This window comes from Ixodes scapularis, unplaced genomic scaffold, assembly GCF_016920785.2.
Source record: "Ixodes scapularis isolate PalLabHiFi unplaced genomic scaffold, ASM1692078v2 PGA_scaffold2__306_contigs__length_199485367, whole genome shotgun sequence".
Classification (NCBI taxonomy): domain Eukaryota; kingdom Metazoa; phylum Arthropoda; class Arachnida; order Ixodida; family Ixodidae; genus Ixodes; species Ixodes scapularis.
This window is the reverse complement of record NW_024609857.1, coordinates 195,689,589-195,711,682: the sequence shown is the minus strand read 5'-3', so window position 1 is coordinate 195,711,682 and position 22,094 is coordinate 195,689,589. Positions and strand designations below refer to the sequence as shown.

The 22,094-nt window shown below is 45.6% G+C and overlaps 1 protein-coding gene and 1 long non-coding RNA gene across 2 annotated transcripts in view; both read right to left on the bottom strand.

Annotated features, from left to right (window-relative positions):
• Positions 1–22,094, bottom strand: part of LOC8052278 (4-coumarate--CoA ligase 1) — a 111,170-nt gene that overhangs the window by 54,068 nt on the left and 35,008 nt on the right. Inside the window, exons 3-4 of the mRNA XM_029976686.3 lie at positions 3,595–3,796; positions 3,046–3,149 (exon numbers count right to left, since the gene is read on the bottom strand). Of these exons, the coding sequence (XP_029832546.2) occupies positions 3,046–3,149; positions 3,595–3,796 (306 nt within the window). The remainder of the gene's footprint in view (positions 1–3,045; positions 3,150–3,594; positions 3,797–22,094) is intronic.
• LOC120838842 lies at positions 9,551–10,675 on the bottom strand. The gene is made up of 2 exons (XR_005715183.2): positions 10,588–10,675; positions 9,551–10,068 (listed from the first exon to the last, which is right to left on the bottom strand). It is a non-coding gene; the product is annotated as an uncharacterized LOC120838842 (long non-coding RNA).

The window sequence follows — 22,094 nt, the reverse complement described above, 5'->3', positions numbered from 1 at the left end:
CTATTCACAAAAGAGTTGGAAAATAATTTTATGGTCCCTTTATGGTAATGCCACCTTTCAATTTATGGCGGCGTGGAAATTTTTCCTGAAACAACAGCCTCGATCAATTTCTAGTCTAAACACGTTCAGGGTGGAAAAACAAAATGCTCAGCGCCCCTCTCTGCGAGGAGCGCTGATGAGCTCTGATTACAAGGATAGTGCATTTACGCCAAGATTAGCTGCCTTTTCTCCGCCTGTTATCCCCCTCCAACCAGAACGAGCAAGACAGAACTTCGCCCGCTTTTTCACAGTGAATCAGTGGCGTCAGGGCCGGGCTTTCGGCACCGAACGCCTCCGTCGTTTCCAGGTCATAGCAAATGGCTGCTTTACTTTTTTTACAGCTTCAGGAAATTCACCGCTTTTTACGAACGAAGATTTACCTACTAAATTACAAATAGCGCTAGGACTAGGAGAGACGAAGAAGTGGACAGCACAGGCGCTAACTCACGACTGACGGTTTTATATACAACGTCAAAGAAGAAGGTGAAGGAAGTGTATGGAGTTGAAAAAATGTGAAGTAGGTCTATTTCTAGCCGGGGCGCTCTAAGATTGTTAGACTAAAAAGACTAAAGCACAGTAGACCAAAACGAAGATATTAAAACTTAAACAAAGTTAATGATTTTGAACTATATACGATACTATTCTGAAGGCATAGTTAATAACCCTAGACCGTGGGAGACAAAATAATAAAAAATGAATAAAAATGAATAAAAAATGAATAGAAAATTAATAAGTGATCGTCCATAGGCCGGTGATCAGTGCCTCGTACAGCCTATTTTTATTTTTACATCCAACAGGCACCACAGCCAAAGCTATACCGGCGCGAGCGCAAAGACCCACCCGGTGCACCACCTCACGCGTTCGCGTGCAAAGTGGTTCAAGTACTGAATCTCTTTGTCAGTCAACGCCAAAATGGTGCGGAGACGCATTTTTCGCCATTGGCTTGTATGGTCTGTGCTTCAAAGATTTCCCTGTTCCTCTTGTCTTTAAAACGTCTGATCACTTTTGTATCCGAAAGCAAAGGTGTGCAGGAGCAATCTCGCACATGCACAGCTAAATGTCCAGAAGGTGTTGACTTCAACGTCAAAGCATGTTCTCTGAGTCGTGTATTTATGCAGCGTCCAGTCTGTCCTATATACACTTTCCCACATCTGAAAGGGATTTCATACACCACTCCGCTGTTGCAGTCGACATACCGGTGCTTGTGGTTTATGTCGCATTCATGATGTTGTTGCTTGACATTGTTGATTTTTGGGCACATTCGTTTTAATTTATCCGGTGCCGATATGACGACTTGGACATCCAAACGTGGATGTTATCTTCTTCATGTTGTGGGAAATCTTGTGGATGTAAGGCACCACAGCCGGACGGCGTCTCTTCTCGTTGATTTCTTCTCTTCTGTTGTTCTTTGTCAATAAATTTTCGGCAATGTCAGCCAGAACTGGGAAGGGGTAACCCGAAGCTTTCGAACGAGTCACTTGTAAATCGAAGCTTGATTTTCCTCTGTGCTCACATGACTTGTTAAACTCCATGCTTAAACAATTAGACACTATGCCTCGCTTTACAAGTTTGGAATGGAATGAGTCATAGCGCAATAGCCGTTTTTTAGAACGTGGGTGGTACATCCAGCAGGTCTGGTTTTGGTTGAAAGTAATCTGCAGGTCTAAAAACTGTAGGATGCCGTCTGTTGGTACCTCCATGGTAAAGTTGAGCTGTTCAGCTTGTTGTTTGAAGATTTCCCTTCAAAAGGCTAAACAAGGTCTCTAAGGTAAAGTTTTTTTTGTTCTGCTCACATCCACCGGGTGCGTTTCCTACGAGACAGAAAGAATCACGACTAAAACGTCTGCCCCGGACCCAGGAGAGGCTGTGGGGGCGGGGCTCTGTCGCACACATGATCACCGTCTTTATCGCTATACCTCATCGTCTCCGTTTCCTCAATTTCTCGCCTCATCGCCCTTTATTTTGTACTCAATGCATCCCAGTTTAATGGAGCACGCCGCTGTATCATCTGTTTCTCATACCGCAATGCTACTTTTAGTTCGTTGTGCTTTCGTGGTCTAAAATCACTTAGAAGTCGTTTACACGTTACAAACGGTTGCGTTGCAGCAAGGCGCTGCCGAGATTTTGAACTGTGTATAACGGCACTTTTTTCTTTTTTCTTTTTTTCAAATATGTACAGTTTTACTCCTGCTATCGCCTCCACGAGGTGAGCAGTATTAATAAATAAATAAATAATAAATAAAAAGGGATCATCCGCTAGGCGTTCTCCCTTGAGCCTACATGTCGACGCTCGATTTGCTTTGATGTAGGCGGTAGCGACTCATTTTACATTCATACGGCGCGCAAGGTCGCCTGCTCTTTGCGTACTTTGTGTGTTTGGTTCCCCCGATCTCTACCAGTGATGGCGAACCCTTGACGGCCTCATCATTGCGCGTTTTTTTATGTTGTACTTTGATTGGCTCGCCTTTCCTTGCGTTCCAACACGCCAAAAGTTTCTTCTGGGACACTTGCTCGACGTATAACTTCCCACGGTTTTAATGTAGAGTCTGTTTTGAACATGTGGCTTCAAACCTGCGAGGGTTTCGTGCATTAAATTAAAAGACACTGTGAATGTCTCTCGCGCTCACGCGTATTACGAGCGAACATGTCTCGCCAGCTTTGTGTTCTAAACACTTGATTTCATCAATTCAGTAACTGTCGCAAATATTAGTGGCAACCCTGCGGAAGAAATACAGTTTTTATATGAGTTGAAGCACCGGTTGTAGGGACCGTAATTATACAGATTTCGAAAAACAAATTAAGAGTTCAAGGACCAAAGAACGAATAAAAACACGCAGGAACAAGAATGGGTGGCACAGTTCTTGAACTGTGCCGTCTGTTCTTGTCACTAAGTATTTTTTTTTATTCTTGTATTTTTACCAACCCGCTATTTGTTCTTTGCAAATTAAGAGTTACTCTGGTTTTTTCTAGGGTGGCTGATGTACAAAATGAGTAAATTGTTCGTACCTTCAGCTGGAGGACCTTTGCTGCGTTGAGGACCTTGTTAGCAAATGTAGAATCTGTCACAACATGAGTCGCATCACCGTCGCTCATTTGGTAGTGAAGCTCTCCTGCAATTTGGAGGAAAAATAAGGCATGTACTAACTACGTAATCAACATGAAATAGAGGATGTCTGAAATTATTCTGTTGGATAGATTTGTTTTTATACTTTTTTTTTTATGAACGCTTATGCCAGTTTAGTTAGAATAAAAAAGGGTTCGATGCGACCTGCTCGAACTTTGCGTTTTGCGTTGGTCAAACGTACACTTAAATACATCACGGTGAATAGCTTATGATAATCGTTTTCTGTTGACTATTAATGGCCCCGCCGCCAGCTTTTTGAAAGATCCTTCTCGCCAAATGGTCTAAACGCATGCGGTATGTGGGCTGAGCTATCATTGACCGAAGTACCTCCGCGCGCAGGAAGGCCACGAGAAAGCCAAGCATTAAAATACAACTGGTCCGTCTCCAGCGCTCCGCACTGCGGCCGGCCAAAGCAACGAGGCTCTGCTCACTTTCTGTGAGCGATATTTTGGCCAAGATGACGGTCGCCCCAGCAAGAACGCAGCCGAACATGGCGAGAAAGTTTTCCACGCTGTTCTTCAGGTGGACGCACACTCGGTGGCCAGCCAGGACGCCGTTGGCCTGGAAGCCCGCCGCGTAGCGCTGCATCCGCGCCAACACCTGAGGGCCGGTAAGAGACACAGTGCGGTCGGCCTGCAACAAAAAGGAGCAAAGCTAGAGCCATAGACCTTTGCAGTTGCGTTTAGGTCGACAAAACCCGGAACAATCAACGTTGTGAAAACTCAGGTTTGGTTATTTCATCGAATGCGGTTGCATCACCGACGCTTCCTCGAAATCCATTTTGTCGCACCCCCATAAAGTGAAAAGAGAAACATAAAATTGAATTATTTGTAGCATTTGTAGCTGGCCAATGTTTTGCTATTATAATTATTCCCTCTACTTTTTGAAATAGAACACCTCGCAAATTAAGGGCCTCAGATGTTTGCTGGCACGTCCTGGTCATTACTTGTGGTAGAGACTAGGCGATTTGGCTCAGGTGAAGCTTTGACCTTAATAACAGTAGCAATTTAGCAGATATGGTACAAACACTGATCCTGTTAAAAGTAGTGATTAGTCGTTTGCTCGATCATGTTTCCAAAAGGCTTCTGTACAGGTTTTAAGAGAATGTGGCCAGCCTCGTGCGTTCATCGCCACGACTCACTCCAGGCTCGTGCTTCGTGTCTCGAAGGTCAGCACTCGATCCTTCCCTTCGTCGGTTCCATGTTGCCCAAAAAAGTCTTCAACAGATCCCAATATGTTAGAATGAATATTAAATAAAAAACAACTTTAAGAATCGCGTTTTAAATTTTTTTATTATTCTGTTTAGGCGCTTTTCGTGAGCACAGCTTTTTTAAAGCGCCTTCTAACCAAACCTCCAATCCCAAAGTTTTGTCCGTCCGTTCGTTCATTTCTCGCTAAATTTTGAGGGGAAGCTGAATTAATAGGGAGTTTTCGTAGATGGTCTTCGCTGTCCCGCAACGTTCTCGGCAACCCGTTACGGGATCCAGGTCTCTGTAGGCGAGGCTAGCGCCGCGCATACGCAGCAGTGGCGCCTTCATTCCGGAGAGGGTAGCGGGGCGGAAAACGGCCAACGAAAACTCCTTAGTGTTAAGGTCACGTCACGGTCGTAAAATCAGGTGACAGCAGTGGTCACGTGACCTGACGTCACGTGTTCTATACACCAATTAATTTTCCCCGCTAAAATGGGCGGGGAAATAAAGGGTGTCCCAAGTCACCATGCTCGATCTAAAATTGACCGTAAAAATCGAAGCCTGTACGTAGCAATCTAAACATTTTGTCAAAGGAGCATTTTACAGGTCGATTTTTTCTTGTAAAATAAGAAAGCGTAGCTCCCTTTTTATAAAAAATTAGGGCCCAAAAACTTGCCAGGGCCAACGGCGGGCGGCGACGCAGACGACCAAGTAGAGTGGCGGGGCACGCTTGGCACTCGTGTTGATAGATGGCGTCGGGAGCAATGACGGTAAGTGCAGCCGACCATCCAAAGAACGCAGACAACACACAGACAAAATCCGTTGGCGGCAAAAGCGCCATCGTTGTGGAGACACGTTTTTTTTTCTTCATTTTAAGTTTTGCTTTTATTGGTCCCCATTTATTTTTTAACCGAAGGTACATTCCCAAAGTACAAGATTGTGTTCATTTTAATAAACCACGGTTGTCGCGAGTGGTCTCGATATGGAGGTAACGCCATCTATCAACATGAGCGCCAAGCGTGCTCCGCCACCCCACTTGGTCACCTGCGTCACCGCCCGCAGTTGACATTGGCAAGTTTTTTGGCTCTATTTTCTACAGAAAGGGAGCTACGCTTTCAAACTTCACAAGAAAAAAACGACCTGTGAAATACACCTTTGACGAAAAGTTTAGACTGCTACGTGCAGGCTTCGATTTTTTCGGTCCATTTTAGATCGAGCCTGCTGATCTGACACACCTATAGGTGTCTCGTGACATGCACCAATTTTATTTTCCCGCTAAATATAAACGGAAAAGACGTCCCGTGACCTATACATCTATTAACTTTCACCGCTATAATTAGCGCGAGATTTGACATCACGTGACCGGACGTCACATTACCTACACCAATTCACTTTCCCCGCACACGTACACACTAATTTAGTTTCCCCGCTACGTTTGGCAAAGAAATTGCCTTCACGTAAATTGATATCACCTGACCTATACGCCAATCCAGGCTCCCCGCTAAATTTGGCCGCGAAATTAAAGTCACGTGGCACAAATGCCTTCTGTTGCCCCGTTAAATTTAGCAGGAAAATTGACGTTCCTGATTGCACGTGACAGCTAGAGCAAAACGATGTCCCGCTAAATCTAGCAGAAAAATTGACGTCACATGACCTATACACCGAGTTAGTTTCCCCACTAAATGTAAATGAAAAATTGACGCCGCGTGACTTATGCATCCAGTCTCCCTGCTCAATACAGCAAGAAAATTTCCAAAAACAAGTATTATTTTTCGCTCCTTGAAAAGACGGGTTAATGCATTCAAACTAATTTTAAATGATGAATCCTTAAGGGGAATTAATCTGTTCGTCACTCAATGGGCGAATTTCGCTACGCAAACCTGAGTTTCAGTAATGCGCGGCATTATAGATTATTTTTGGGGTTTATTATAAAGGTGTACGGAAGGTTGTACTCCCCTCGGATTTTCCCCATTAAAGCGCTGGAGATTTCTAACACAATCTAGAAATAAGGCAATTTTGAGTGTTTTGAGGGCATTTTGAGGCAATTTCGAACTTACATTTATCTAGATACTGAACGTAACAAGACGAATAGTAGTACGTGCTAGAAGTTTCTACTATGCCATACAACAATAGTCTATGGTCGTCTATAAAAAATTCCTTTTATGGCCGCCAATAGAAAACTGGCCCAATTAGCTATAGCCGCTTTTATGGCTGTCTATATCTTTTCTATGGTCTAGCTATGGGTGTGTATAGCTTTTTTATGGCTTATCATTGGTTCGCCACGACTATCTATAGCTTTTTAAGCGGATAGCCATAACATTATGTATGGTTATGTTTATGGGTCTCTTTAGAAAGGATGCTATAGCCGTTTATAGTTTTCCTTACGATTCCTTGAGCCATCTATAGCTTTTCGTAGGGTCTGCTATAATGGTTTTCATGGCTTTCCCTATGAATATTTTTAGCCAGCGTGCTGTAGCTGCCTATAGCTTTTTTATGGTTTCTTTTGTCATCTATAGCTTTTTGTATAATCTGCAATTGCATGGCAGTTTTGAAATTAAAATTACTTAGACGATAAAAGTGACAAAAGTGAATGGTGGTACGTACTGTGGGTGTCTCTTATCTTGATTTTATGACCCTGACAGAAACGCTACATGTCTCAATATTTGCGTATTTATACACATAAATTTGACAGGGCAGTTTTCGCTAAATTTATACTTAATAGGTTAAACGAGGTGGGCATCACCAGCACGAAATTTCACAAACCAGAGCATTCACAATGCAACCCGATCACCAAAAACATATTTTGGACTCACTGCTTGCATTCGTACGGGCAGCGAGCCTTCCCTTTTATATACTGCTGCCCACAGGACCGAAAAAACAACGCTTGGTCACGGATTTCTAGAATATTCACGTTTGTTCTTGCTTCGGGCGTAACGTTTATCATTCATTCCTGCTTTCTTGTTCTCGAAAGTTTCTGTTCATTCTCGCCCCGAGCGCGTGACACTCTGAAGCTTCTTTGCCGAATTTTCGAGATAGTCACGCACACTAGATAAGGAGGTGCGCGGGACCTTTTCGAGTCAGTCTCGCTCTCGCTTGCTGTTACGCCGCCAAATCGCCGCCCGCTTTCCTGCTGCCTCGACGCTCGTTCTTCATTATGTTTGGCACAAGTTCGCCGATTAAACCCTTATTTTCAGTTCACTGTTCGTCCTCTCGTCACCTTCATTTGAGACATTTCTGGTGGTGGTACGGGGTATCGCATCCGAAGGAGCGTACCCCCCCGAGGCCTCGCAGCGCGAACCCAGCCCCCGGCTCAAGAAGATCACCCGTGGAGTCAACCGATACCCGAGGAAGCCGCCACACCAAGGATCCACCCCCGGGATTCGGACATCTACCGGACCCCCAAAGGAAGGAATTCGATAGGACAATTTAGGACAATGATAAGTTTCACACGCGAGTGCAGAAAATATCAGTGCAGATGAAGACTTTATAGGGGATCTTCATGAACTAGCCAAATACTTCAAGTTCGGCAACTCACATGACGAAGTGATTAGGGACCGCATTGAAGTGGGCGTAACGAGACAGAAAGCTCTGCAAGAGAATGAAGCTGGATGCGAAGCTGGCATTAGACAAAGCGACCACGACGACACGTCAGACTTACCCCCGAATTCATAGATGTGACTTGCTCTGAAGTCGAGCTTCAACTTGCTCAAGTCCGTCTTGCGACGAGCAAGCGCGCTTCATAAACGCACCTTAACTTGAACCGATCTTGAACGGAGCTTGAAGCGAACTTGAAGTGCCCAAATTTCAAGACTGGGTTGGACCTATCTTGAACGCGACTTCGTAGTCATTTCAACATGGCGGCTTGCTGATGTGATGTCGCATATGGGATCGCCGCGTTCAATATTTGTGTCCTGTAATTGCGGTGTCGCCCTCGGTGACGGGTATTTTTCGCCCAGAGAAGCGGCCATTCCTCCGTGATTGAATGCATCCCACCGGGATATGCGACGACGAACGGCAACGGCGCGGGAGCTGCTCGGCCGCGACTTGACGGCCTGATCCGAACGGCGACAACAGGCGGCTGCCGCTGATACCCAAGCTACAGTTGCTCGTCACGCTGCGACTTTTGCTGGCAAGATGTTTCTTTCAACATTTCACAACAGACGGCGTGCGGCGCAATCGGGAGAGTGACGCGTCTCACCGTAAGGCATCTGTTGCTCGGACTGCTCGGACTCGTCCACTTCCCCGGCGCTCCCGAAATCATCCGCCTCCTTCGAGTAACCGGGTTCACGCACGCGTGTATCAAGAGCCCGGGCCCCGGTGGCGATTATGCGGACATTTATGAGAACTTCAAAGCAGTTGCCTGCATAAACTATCAGGTGGGTTCCCCCGCTTACCGAAAATAAACAAGTCTCCAGAGCTTCTGGCGCGAAGGACCTGAGCAAGCATGTGTGGTGCGCACGCACGTTTGCTGATGCAAGCTCTTGACCCCTAATATGTAACGTTCCCTGTATGCATGCTAGCAGTTGTTAAAAAACAAAAAGCGCCGAAAAAATACAAGGACACAGAAAAAGAAAAACAGGACAAGGCGCCTTGTCCTGTTTCCTTTCGTCTGTGTCAATGCATTTATTCAGCGCTTTTTGTTTGCAATGAACCAACTGCCCCAAATATCCACTTTATTGCAGCAGTTATTCCCACTTCTTTGTTGTTTGTGCTGGATTACTTGTTTTAAAAAAATGACGTGTAGTATGTACTTGCCCCCTGCGTCAGTAAAGTAAATATGAAAAATCAGGAATGCTTTCTAGTTTGGTGTTGCCATGCATTTCAACTTCTCAAGTGATCTCTGAAGGGTCAAATGGCTGCTCAGAACAAAATTGGTCATATAGCTGCTGAAAACTCACTCGAATCCATTTACAGATGCGACACATTTCAACAAATTTTTTTTAACAAGTTTTGATGTGTTGTTTCACTACTGTATTTGTTCAGTAGCTGTTCACCACAAAACATTATACTTCTCGAATTACATCTCGCTTAAAGTTAGTCGCAAGGCTTTGCTGAAAGAAGGCATATCTTCTTTTCTTAAGATTTCTGCAACATTTGACAAGTGGATGTGTCGAAAGCATTGTTTAGTACTATGCTGAGGAGTGTTTACCAACTTTCCCCGAAACAATATCTAATAAAACAATAGCCACCGGTTTAATTTTTTTTTTTGCTCTAAAAGATTTATTACTATGCACAGGCTTGCACCAAGCTCGATTCGCGGGCACAACACTTTTGTGCCCACTCCACAATCAAAATATTATTGCCTCGTGAAGAAAAAAATACATCACAATTCTTCCACTGCAAAAAAGGCGAGACAAAATGAGTTGACCTTTTTTATGATTGTTCACTCGCACTAAACTTCACACCCATGCACATATTATCTGCATGCAACCTCCATAATGAAGATGTTGGGATGATAATTTGTCAAATTCTTGAAAACATCATATATTGTCTCTCTGACTCGTAACATTTATTAACTCATTCAGGTACAACACCGCCCAAATAAAGACTCGCAACACTGCTGAAAGAAAAAGACAATCCCTATGCCTCGTTGGGTAGTTGAAATCATCACTATGTGCGCAGCATCACGTAACCTAGGGAAAACGAGCCATCCTTGCTGCTCTGCCAGTCATACCAGCCAGGGGACAATGTTGAGAAGATCAGTGCGACTGCCAGCTGAAAGGGGTAGAAAAACAAGCAGTCTGAAGCCAGAGTGGTACTGTATAGGTATGGTGCCTGGAATGCATCTCCGACTGGTCTGTCTAGAGTGTCCAAAGAAGTGGTCCCTCAATTTCTGCCCGGTGCGTCATACAAGTGTCATACTGTCGCCGGTCGCAATCCTCCCAGCGGCGGTGGTTGATGTGGCAGACGCCTGTTCTGCTGCAGGTCACTCTCCAGTTCGACAGTCCACTGAAGCTCCAGCAGCCGGTGGTTGGGACGCCGTAACAACAGCGACACTCGTGTTCGCCTCGTGGTACTCGCGGCTGCTCTTTAACTTTTCAATGGCCAACCGCCAGGATCGCAATAGGCAATAGCGTGACACTTCGACTTCTGTGATGTCATTCGTTGCCTCTTCGTGACCACTTTTGATGTATGGGCAGTAAAGGAGGCTAAACACACCAGTCGAAGACTCGCTCCAGGCACCATACTCGTCGGGTAGTTGAAATGGTCACTCCGTGCACAGCATCACGTAACCTAGGGAGAATGAGCCATCCTTGCTGCTCTGCCAGTCATGCCAGCCAGGGGGCAATGTTGGGAAGATCAGTGCAACTGCCACCTGAAAGGGGTGGAAAAACAAGCACGCTAAATTCAGAGTGGTACTGTATAGGACCCCCCTTCCTCGTGGCACCAATGAAATGGGGATAATACGTATGTTGCACGGTGTGCACATTTTCAAACTTTTGAGCACATAGTGAGCCACAGTTCATTAATCACAATCATTCATATAATCCCTAACTGAAATGCTTTGTTTAACTGATGTTTATGTATATGATGTTTATCACAAATATGATGCGAGTTATGCTTTGCTTGGGCATAATGACCTAAACCTAGAACAGTCGAAATAAGATAAAGATGAAGGAAGGTATGCAAAGCGACCATCCATTTCATATGCCCACCTCCCTCCATCCTTGTCTTGTTTGCATTTTTGTGATCTAATTTATTATGGGATCATGCTTTTTTCATTATTTTACAAGTTATTTTCTCTTTGATTCTTGCATTCCTAAGTGGCATGCCTTGTGAATGCTGTGTCCTGCATGTTTCTTTCCCCAGTGAAAATACCAGTTTTCTTTTCTAGATTGTGTTTAGAACTAATGTGAACCCTGTGCTAAAAATATGGTGGAACGTATTGCTTCCTTTGTTTACGTTTCATTACTCGCTGCACACTTAGAAATGTATGAGCCTCAATATTGCTGTCCCACTTCCGAAATAAAAGAATTTTAATGGCTGCAACCTGTGCATTAGCCTCCTTGTTTGTCTTGTAATCATGAAACACTACCGACATAAAACCTGCAAAAAGGGAATGGCTCAAGCTGTTGACAAACAAACATACAGACTAGAGCTGCTTATTTAGATACATATCCCAACATGCGGCTCTGACGGGCAAACACAAAATAATTTTCTGGAGGTGACCCTGCACATCTAGAGGCCCTGAAAGACTCCAAGTTTTGTTTACAGATAGCTGAGATGCTAAATTATAGAAAAAAAATCATTCTGACCAACCTCGTATAGCCTACACCAAATGCTGCACATACATTTGGCAGTTGAGGAAAATAGAAGGAGTGCAAGCTTGTGCTTATATCTAGGAAACAACTGTGCTGGTGAACAATTTATCTCCCGGTGGTCCACAGTGAGTGCATTTCAGTCATCAGTTTCTAATTGTGCACAAATAGAAAGGAACAGAGGAAAGAGAAGAGACAAGCACAAACTCGCAATTCAATGTATTGAAGGAAGAAAAAAGAACAGCCAGTAGCAACAGCTCGAGCCGAGGCTGTTCTTTTTTCTTCCTTCAATACATTAAATTGTGAGTTTGTGCTTGTCTCTTCTCTCTCCTCTGTTCCTTTCTATTTGTGCACAATTTTAACCATGTTCTATCATTACCAACTCGCCCAACTAACCACCTTAATTCAGTCATCAGGTTTTCTAGTTTATGCAAATTGTCATAGTCACTAAACAGCCTTCTCAGGTTGCTTATATATTTCCAAGCTTAGACGTTGTGCGAGTCGTAAGCTTGTGAATGCAAACTAGTGTGTCACAAGCTTCATGGTCGTGTAGCGCAGAAGAAAAACAATGTGACGAGGACACGAGAGGAGGGCCATGGTCGTAACAAAAACGGCTCGGATCCTAAATGACTTCCTATTAAACAATTACAGTGGTGCGAGCATTTACTGCCGTAGCCAAAGATGTTCAAGCAGCCAAATAAACACGGCACTGAAGAGTACAGCGACGAACTGATGGTTGTCACTGAACTCGACAAACGATCAGGGTGTCACAGTTGTCTTGAAACAGTCCGGCATATGTTTTTATGAACAAGTAGAATGTCTGGCCGTACTGAAACATGTCATACCAATCTTTGGAACAGTGTGTCGCATGCAGAATTGGGCAGCCACAACTTTTCAATCAGTGAAGCAACTGCAGCTCTGAGACATGGTCGCACAGGCGGAAGAGCGATGAGCGGCCTTTCACATCCAGACGACGGTAGGCCATAAAAGCAAATTTCTGCAGTCACGTCAGCGGAAAGAGATGCTTTCTGCTGTTAGCCCACTCGTTTGCAGCATTGCTGACATTGATGTGGTGCTCCCAGGCATCATAGTCACTCATTTATGAGAAGACAATGGGTACCGACCAGTAATGCTTGATAGACATCTAAGAGGAAGTCGCCTAAGCCCTAAAGTGCCCTTTTACGAAACCACAGCATGCAGCTGCATTCAACAGCTTGAGCGCTTTACTCATGTCCTCGTTACTTCATCTTTCTCCTGCTCAACAGACGGTTCCCCTTCCTACCAGTGCACCACTGGCTGCAGCAGCACACTGTCTCGTTGTGGACAGGGGGCACTCACTGTGCACAGGGGGCACAACATGACCATGCTCATTTACTTGCCTGGAAATTAGGTCCAGCCCAGACCACATTCACTGGCTGAAAAAGCAGTTCCCTTCCTAAAAAAAAAAAGAAAAGTTTATGTAAGGCACTTACATGAAATATACAAGATGTAACCACAACGCTAATATTTCCTAAGGTGCTACTCCTGCTCCTGGACTTCATCTTTAGGGAAGAGACTTCTGCAAACCGTATAAAATGGTTTGACTTCAATCCACGGCTGTCACAAATGAGAGAGTGGCAGCGTCGAGACTATTAACAGCCGAAATAATCAAATAGAAATTAGAAAAAAACTAAAATTTTAAAGAGAGCTTTTTGATTACAGAAGGTTAACAACCCTGCCTCTGCGCACCAAACATCAGTGACAGTTCCACTGCCTCAAGCACAACATGTTCTGGGCCAGAGTTTTTGCCCGCGAAAGCCCGACGAGGTAAACATAGCAGCGAAAACTATGATGCCCGGTAGCTACTTCCTGGTTTCGATCACCGAAAGCACAGGCACCGCGCCCAACGCTTTATGTAGTGGCGCCAATTAACACAAGCCTTCGGTGAAACATGTAAGCAACACAAAATAACGTTTAAAACAGCCGAAAGAGCGCTTAGGCCAGGCCGCGTAGTTTACAGTTTACATATCCGAGAGTACTACGCCGCATAGTTTGCAGTAAGGAAATGTTGTAGAACACTTACCTACTTTGAGCACCGCTTCAATTCAAAGTCCTTTACCTTCCGCATCGGGAGTTCCAAGCGCTTTTTCGTTACTAGAGTCCCGTAGGAAGATCCTATGAGGATTTTAAACTTTCTCGTTGAGGCGTGTGGACGCGGCACCGGAGTCAGGCACTCACTCGAATACCCTTTCATGCTTGTTGAACCCAGATAAGCATTTGTTTCTCGTCTTCAGTGAATCCTAGTTCAAGCTTTTCCCGAGTTTTCATAATGAAGGAGACGTCGAAATTCACTTGACGCCAAATATGTCCACAAGCGAGGGACGCCAACGAGCAAAACGAAAAGAAACAGGCCAGGAGCCATCGCTCAAATGAGCCAACGTTGCTAGACGGAAAAGCACATTTGTCTAGAAAACGCGTACAACGTTAGTTTCGAAACCTGCTAAACAGCATCTTTCACGATTTGCGTTTCGTAAAGACATGCTATGAAGAAAATTTTAAGAAGCAACTTCTTTTTGACGTTTGAAACCCTTTTTAAGAGAAAAATTGCAACCTAATCTCGCTCCCAGGCGGGAAGCAGCGCGAGCGCTCGCGACTTGAACGGGACTTGACGAAGGAAGTTCGCGGGAGCGTCTATGAAACGTAAAAGCCAGCTTGAGCGTTTTCAAGTCGAACTTGGTGTTGAGGCGGACTTGAGCAAGTCGAAGTTTGGCTTCAGTTGAAGTCACATCTATGAATTCGGGGGTGAGACAGTGAAGAAGCAACAAGCTCATCTTCACGCAGAAGACTGTCTCGATCGAGTTTGGGCGACGTCATCGTTCACGAGCAAGATGACTTTAAACAGAAAGTCCCCGAAAGAGGCCACCAAAGTAACCTGCCATTTGTGTGGCCAAAGTTTGCGCTCACGAAAGAAAAAAAAGGTCTCGCAAAAAACGCATCATGCAACAAGTGCAAGAAAACGGGGCATTTTGCAAACTTATGCCGCTGCTTAAAGACAGCACGAGAAGTCACGACAGAAAAGCCCGCCTTTCTTGGAGTCATGGAGTCGGCCGACGATGATGAGTGGAGGGTTGCGCTGACAGTCCAGACCGAACAAATACCTTTTAGCATTGACACGGGAGCCAACATCAGTGCGATTCCAGAAATAATCTACAAGCGACACTTGCACACGTTCACTTTGGTTGAAGCCAAACAATTAGTAAAGGGGCGTAGGCGAACAGCCTTAAACGTACTCAGAGTAGTTAGAACAGAAATTTGTCACCAAAGAGATGAGTGATGGTCGGTGTCTATGTTCTAAAAGACCTCGAGGAGCCATTGTCGAAGAACCACTTTGTGACATTGATACCAGCCAAACGACTGAGTGAGGTTGTCCAAACAAACCGGGAGTCAGTTGATCCCAAGAGTAAATTACCGGTTGTGCAAAGCAACCTTAGAAGATTAAGTTGTGTTAGGATGTATTTCCTTTATCTATGAGCACTCCAAGGCGAATTCCGATTCAATTAATGGAGATGATCAAAGAATACTTCAAGAGTATGGTCTCAATGGGAGTAACGTAAACAGTTGTCGAGCCGACCGATTGATGCTCAGCGATGATAGTTGTGCCGAAACAGAACGAAAGCCACAGGATATTTGTTGACCTCACAAAGCTCAACAAGTACGTGAAGCGAGAACGCCATCCACATCCGGTAAGAGACCACGCACTGGGTCAACAGGGAAGTGCAAATCTGTTGTCCAAACTAGAGGCCAACTCAGGGTTCTCGCAGCTTGAGCTTGCTCAATAGTCCAAGATCCTCACGATATTTTAAGGCAAAAGCCTTACTCGTCTCATTGAGCGAAAAAGCGTTGAAAAAGCGAATAAAACGCAATGGCGTGGCACGCAAAGCTCAATGGACGACCATACCTGTCCCATTATCTTGGCGTCGTCCTTGCGGTCGTCCTAAAAGTCGTCCTAGACTTCTAGGACGACTTCACTTGTCACAGTACGTGAAAAACAAGCGTCGGCGTCGTTGGTGTGCTCGAAAGATGGCCATAAAAATATGTAATCGAGCGTCATCAGCGTGATGTCATGAAGCGTTATCATACATCATCAGCGCAATGTCGCCGCCGGAGCGCCGTGTGAAAAAGGTGCACTTCGGACCTCACCTCTGCTCGTTGTGTGCTTCGTGCGATGGACCGTGAGGCGACCGCGTCTACATCTACGGCCTCCACATCGGCACAGCGTCTGCACCTACGGCGGTTTCCGCAGGAAAACGTGGTCGACCACGCAAATACGCCACATCTTCCTTAAGTGTCCTCCACTAGGCGTCGTTCTCGACGTCGTCCTCGAGGTCGTTTTGGAGGCCGTCCTACAAGTCGACATAGACGTCGTTCTTAACGTCGTCCTAGAGGTCGTCCTAGAAGCCGTCCTAAACGTCGTCCTTGAGGCGTCGTTCTCGACGTCGTCCTAGACGCCGTCTTTAAGGTCGTGCTAGACGTCGTCCTAGAAGTCACCCTAGATGTCGCACTCTATACGTCATCCTAGACTGGCCTTCGCATTCCTACACGCAAGCAGTCTTAAGTGTACTCGTGTAATTTATTACACCATTTGGACGCTGTAAGTTCCAGATACTACCTTTTGGGCATTATTTTAGCTCTTATTCCACACGATGATCCAGTTTCTGTGCGGAAGTAAAAGTTTACAACGTAGACGACATTCACGTCTACGGATACACAAGAGCAGAACATGACAGAAACATGAAGGACTTTCTATCATCCCTCAGACAAGCGGGAATCACACTGAATGGCGCCAAGTGTAGATTGACAGAAATCGATGTTTCTTGAACATGCCATCGACAAAATAGAGTTCGTCTTGACGAAGAGAAGGTAGACGCTATCGTGAAAATTAAAGGTGCAACTTAAGTCACCAAACTAAAGAGCCGCCTAGAGATGAAAATTTACCTTGGAAATTTTTTTTTCAAGTTTGGCTCAAGAGTCGCGCTTACTGGTCGTACTGCTGAGTTTTAGGAATCAATGGACCTAGGACCAGGAGCAACAGATTGCTTTTGACAAGCAAAAGTTGGTATTGTCATCAAAACCAGTACTTGTTCTGTTCGACCCAAAAAAGCCGACCATACTGTCTACAGTTGCCTTTTGTAATTGAAATTGGCGCAATACTGCGGCAGGAGCAAGAAGATGGAACATACAAACCAGTGGCGTACGCATTGAGAACGCTGATTCAGACGAAAAGACGGTACGCACAGATTGAAAAAGAAGGAATAGAAGTGGTCCGGGAATGCTAGAAATTTAGAGATTTTATTACCGGAATGATAATCTAGGTCGAGGCCGACCACAAACCGCTGGTTCCGATATTCCCATCCAAAAGCTCAGAAGACATCTTACCAAGACTCTAGCGAATGAGACTCCGTTTGATAAGGTTTTCGCAGGAGCTTACGCATGTTCCTTGAAAACATTTAGTGGCGGCTGACTTTCTATGAAAAAATCTCCTGGAAGACAACACTAGACAAGGAGATGGAGGGCTGGATATATGCATATGTTCGAGGCAACGGGCCAAAAGCAATTGGAGCAACATCAACTAGACGTAAAGGCCTCTCCGCACTTCCTATGATGTCCCTCTATGGGCTCGGCCGCCAGACATCTCTATTGTCCTGCCGTCTAGCAATGGCGGCGGAGATTATGGCTAAGTGCATTTCGTCGAATTCATTTTTTAGTTTGGAGTAATTTCTGACCGAGCCAGGGGCGATCCGTACGTGACAGTTTGTGCTGTGATGTGTACTGTGATGTAGAAGAGACGTACAAGAAACCTAAGCCCCTGGATAACTGCGTGGAAATTTTACATAAGGATATGTAGGAAACGGTTTCAATTAGGCCTCGTTTGGTAGGACTTGCAGACGGTAATTTTTCTCGACAACTGCCCTACTGTTTAGTTCAATGTATTCTATGTAATCCAAGTTACTAGAGTTTTACTTAAAAACATATACTTGTTCACCGATTACTTGACTAGTTGATATCTAGTGTTTCCTTTAGCTCACTAAAGAACTGACGACGAAGATCTCCCGCGAAATGCGCAACGATTTGGAGGTTCTAAGTTCTTTATACATATTAAATGCCTGCTACATCTGACGACTGCGTATTCGACGACTAATCTTTTCGCGGGAGAAGAGCGTGGGCGAACAGGGTGGAACTTGCCCGGCGGCTCGGCTTGACTTCGTCAAGCCAAGTCGAGATATCCGTAGTCACCGGACACATTGGTTGACGCCACGCCGATCGGGACAGGAACTATTGGAAAGGCCTGTCGGCCTAGGTGGTGTTGATCGCGGTCCCTCCAGCACGGAGAATGAGTGCCTCTTCGCTTTAGCCTTGCTATTCGCGGAGTTCGAGGTAACGTGGCGCCGGATTGGACTGGGATAGAGTCACTCTGGGATAGCTAGCTGCGCTGGCCGCGCGCCTCTTGAAAGTGGAAGGGAGGCGCGTGGCGGCGAGGTATTGCGCGTTGCCATGGCATCGCAGACCGATCCCCTAGACGGTAATAAAATCTCGCAGTTCTCCGGCAAAACCACATTTAAACGTGCTCTATGTTACATACTGGACACCACTCTCCGTGACCATGAAGCCAAAGCTTATTTTCCTATACACCTTTTGTACAATGGCGCAGCCATCTTTAATGTCGTCACTTCTGGTGACAACATTCTGGTGACGATCAAAACGTCGTTTTGATCTCTCCACGCCGCTGGAAGGCACTGACGAAAAATGCGTGATTATCACATTGTCTTGTTTTGCCTCGCCTATATTTTCTCGCATATTCCAGGTTTGAAATGTTTTATCATTTTTTGTCCCGCATTCCAGATACGGAACCCCTGTGTTGGAGAACGACAGGAAACAGAAAACGTCTTGCCAAACCGAGTGCCACTAAAAAATAAGCTGCGCTTCAGAGTAACAACACTTGGCCATACTGTGGCTTAAGATCCTAGTTGCCAATTATCTGAAGGTTCATCTAAAATCATAGAAAGCGGTTTTCCGTGCTCGACAAATGTTTAAACAGTTCGCGATAGAGGAAAGGAATTACATGAGGTTCCAACAGCGAATGCAATGCTGAAGAAGTCGCACTTTTGAATCATGACGATCGGCAGTTGCGTGTGCTCTGCACAAGCACCAAAATGGCGGCGCCCAGAACAATGTAGGGAAACAGAGTGCCGATACTATAAGCGTAGTTCATTTAATGGCTCTAGCCAAAGCTGTTCGCGTTCGCGCACTCACGCAGCTTGAGTGCCGCTCAAAGCTGCACACGCGCGCTTGTCACTTGTTCAGAAATGCGTCGCGCTTCAGCATTGTGCTGTGTTTATATTTAGAGAGCGTGTGGCGTATCAGCTGCAGATAAGAAGTGTAGCCAGTGCAGTACCGCTGCCAGCCTGGGATATTTAACGTGCATCAAGCAGTATAGTGATACATGACCGCCCGTCGGTAGGATGCTCATCCAGATCGAAACGGACCAGGGCGGGGATTGAACCATTTAACCCAGGATCACTGGGCTCTGCAGAGCGAGCTTCCGTTCTACGCTCTCCAAGCTGCAGTGCGCTAACACACTAGACCACCAATCCCGTACCCTTTGCTTAGGTTGCACTCTGTTTCGGGAGCATACGTCTGCTTACGTCGACTGTCACCGGGGCATCCGTGCTTCGTAAGAGGCGTGGCTTCAAATGAAGCACGGATGTGCTTCGTATGTGCTTCATACGAAGCACGGAATATTCAAGGAGTAGTTTTGCATGCAACATATCAAGCAGGAATGTTCCGGTGATTCATAACGTAACGTAAAAAAACGTAAACAAATGCCCTTGTTTGAATGAGGCTTAAATAAGAATTCGAAAACAAGAATTACGAAAAGAGCCGAGAGGAGAGCATTGTTATCGTTTCGATAAGACGCGAGAAGTCGTGTTCTATGCATTTTTTAAATGTTTATACTTTATTAGCGCGTTGAGCAGATTCTAAAAATGTTCATAGGAGCTCTGCACACGCGCCAGAATTAGTTGTCATTGCTGACCTTCTCTTGTCTTACCGAGATACCAAGCCACTGGGGATCGGTGGCCGAGTGGTCTAGCGCACACCAGCTCGGAGCACGTGGAGCGAAAGCTCGCGCTGCAGAACCCAGGGATCCTGGGTTCGAGCCCCACCCCTGCCCGTCTCAATCTGGATGAGCATCGTACCGGCGTGCGGTCGTGTATCACTACTGCGTGATGCACGTTAAAGACCCCAGGCTAGCGGCTGTACCGCACTGGCTAAATTTCTCATCTACAGCTGGGAGACTCGTCGCCCCTGTGAGGCAGACCAAGTTCTAGGCTGTATAAACACACACACAACCCAATACCAAGCCACTGAAGACGACTTTGGCTTTGACGAACCTGCACATAGGCCATGCTAGGAAGAAGGTCACAGGATAATCTAAATTGGCAATAACCTGTCCTGCCGGGGTAATGATGGAGCGATGTGAGAAATAAAGGAAACTATAACTGAAGCTTGATTTCGTTGGCGTCCATGCATAGCTCCCTCAAAGTGAAGGTGTTGTGCGTTGGGCCCAACCTTGTGGGTTGTGACAATGGGGCTTTGTTTGCGATGCTGTGTACGAACTGAGTTCGGTGGTTTGAATTGAGGTCAAGACGAGGCGTACCCTGGCTGCAAGGGGCGTGTCCAGTTTCCAGGAGACGTGTGGGAGAGATGGCGTATAAACGATTGTGCCAATAAAGTTTAGTAGCTGCGTTTAAGACGTTTTGTGTTGTCGCTTTTTCGCCCGTCGTCTCCGTTTTTTTTCACAAATGTGTAATACTAACCCTGTTTATATGGGCATCCCTCGACACGGAGACAAATTGTTGGGGACCTATGCACCCCCAGACAGTTGTGCCTCATTAATGTGAAAATGCGCGTTCCGGACTGGGGACAGTTAGTTTTAGAATGAATTGGGTTAATATATTTTATTTATTTATTTATTTATTGCACAATACTGCCAGCCCTGTTAAGGGCCAAAGCAGGACTGGATAATACAAAAACAAAGAATGTACACTGCGTTCTGTACATCGCACACGTACACAAAAAAAACGCAAACGCAAACGATAAAAACAAGAACAAGAAACAACAACAAGCAAATAGTCAGAGTGCAGGCGAGCTGCTGAAGTTTGAACCTCATTATAAACTTAAGACGGGGGTAGGTAAAGGACCACGCGAAGAAAGAGAGAAGAAGAGGGAAAGAGAACTGTCAAGGTCTCAAACTCAGTTACAAATCTGATTTCGTACACGCCCTATATACCTTGTGTCCAGCGCCGTCACTACAATCACCAGAAACAACAATAACTCACGACAAGAGGACACAATAGAAGAAAAGGGTAAAAAAAAAAGAACCGCCACTCAATGTTTTAACAAAACTGAAGGTAAACTTGCTCTTATCTCCCCTAACCTCGCCTATGAAACATTTTTCACAAAGGGTCACGGTTCAGTACAACCAATTCCTTGCCCTCCGCGATCGCAAAGCCTGATTGGCAAGGTGTTCAGAACTTAGCAAATGAAATGACCTCCCCCGACTCCCGAGCACAAATAAAAAAAACTAAAATACTATAGAATAATAAGAAATGTTGTTAGATGTTCAAAAGTCCCGGACCCTAGTAGGCAGTTTCGAAGAGTTAGCAGTGTCTTTGTGTGTATTTTTATACACGTGCCACACGCGTAACTCGAATGGCATTTACAACGAATGACATTCGTGTGGTCAACGAATCGGCTCGCGATCTGTCGCGCGTGGAACGCCCCACGCTCGGAGTGTCGCGCGGTGATTGGCCGATCGTTCAAATGGCATTCGTTGCAAATGACACTCAAGTTGCCCGTGTGGCACGGGTATTAGACTGTGTAGCTTGTTAGAGAAAGCGAAGTTTTATTATTTATTGGTTCGTTCTCTTAGGGCAAGGTCATCTCTTTGTGTCCAGTTGTGAACCTCTTGCGTTTGCGGAGGGCAAGGAAGTGATTGTGCTGAACAGTGACCCTTTCTGTAAATGTTTCATTGCCGAGGCTAAAGGATAGGCGAAAAGGTTTACCCCTGGTTTTGTTCAAAACTGTAAGTGAGGGCGCTTTTTGTTTTTACCCTTTGGTTCTACGGTGTCCTTTTGTCGTGGGTGTTGTGTATTCAAGTTCTCGCGCCCCGGTCCTCACCGAGGAGTCGCGTATATTGAGGTTCCCCCACGTTGCACCAGATGGAACCACGCGTCCGGAGAGCACCGAACCGGGCGCGTGTCAGGTTTCGTTTTCGCGTGCCTCGCGCGCCTGCGGACTCTGCGCCCCGCGAGATCGCGCGCGTCCCCGCTGAGCGTTGGAGCGACCCTCCACAATGTAATCCCGGCCAGCCACACGGGCTGAATATATAATCTAATAAAGTTGCATAAAGTTGCGTTCTTACGTATCAAGGACTCAACAACT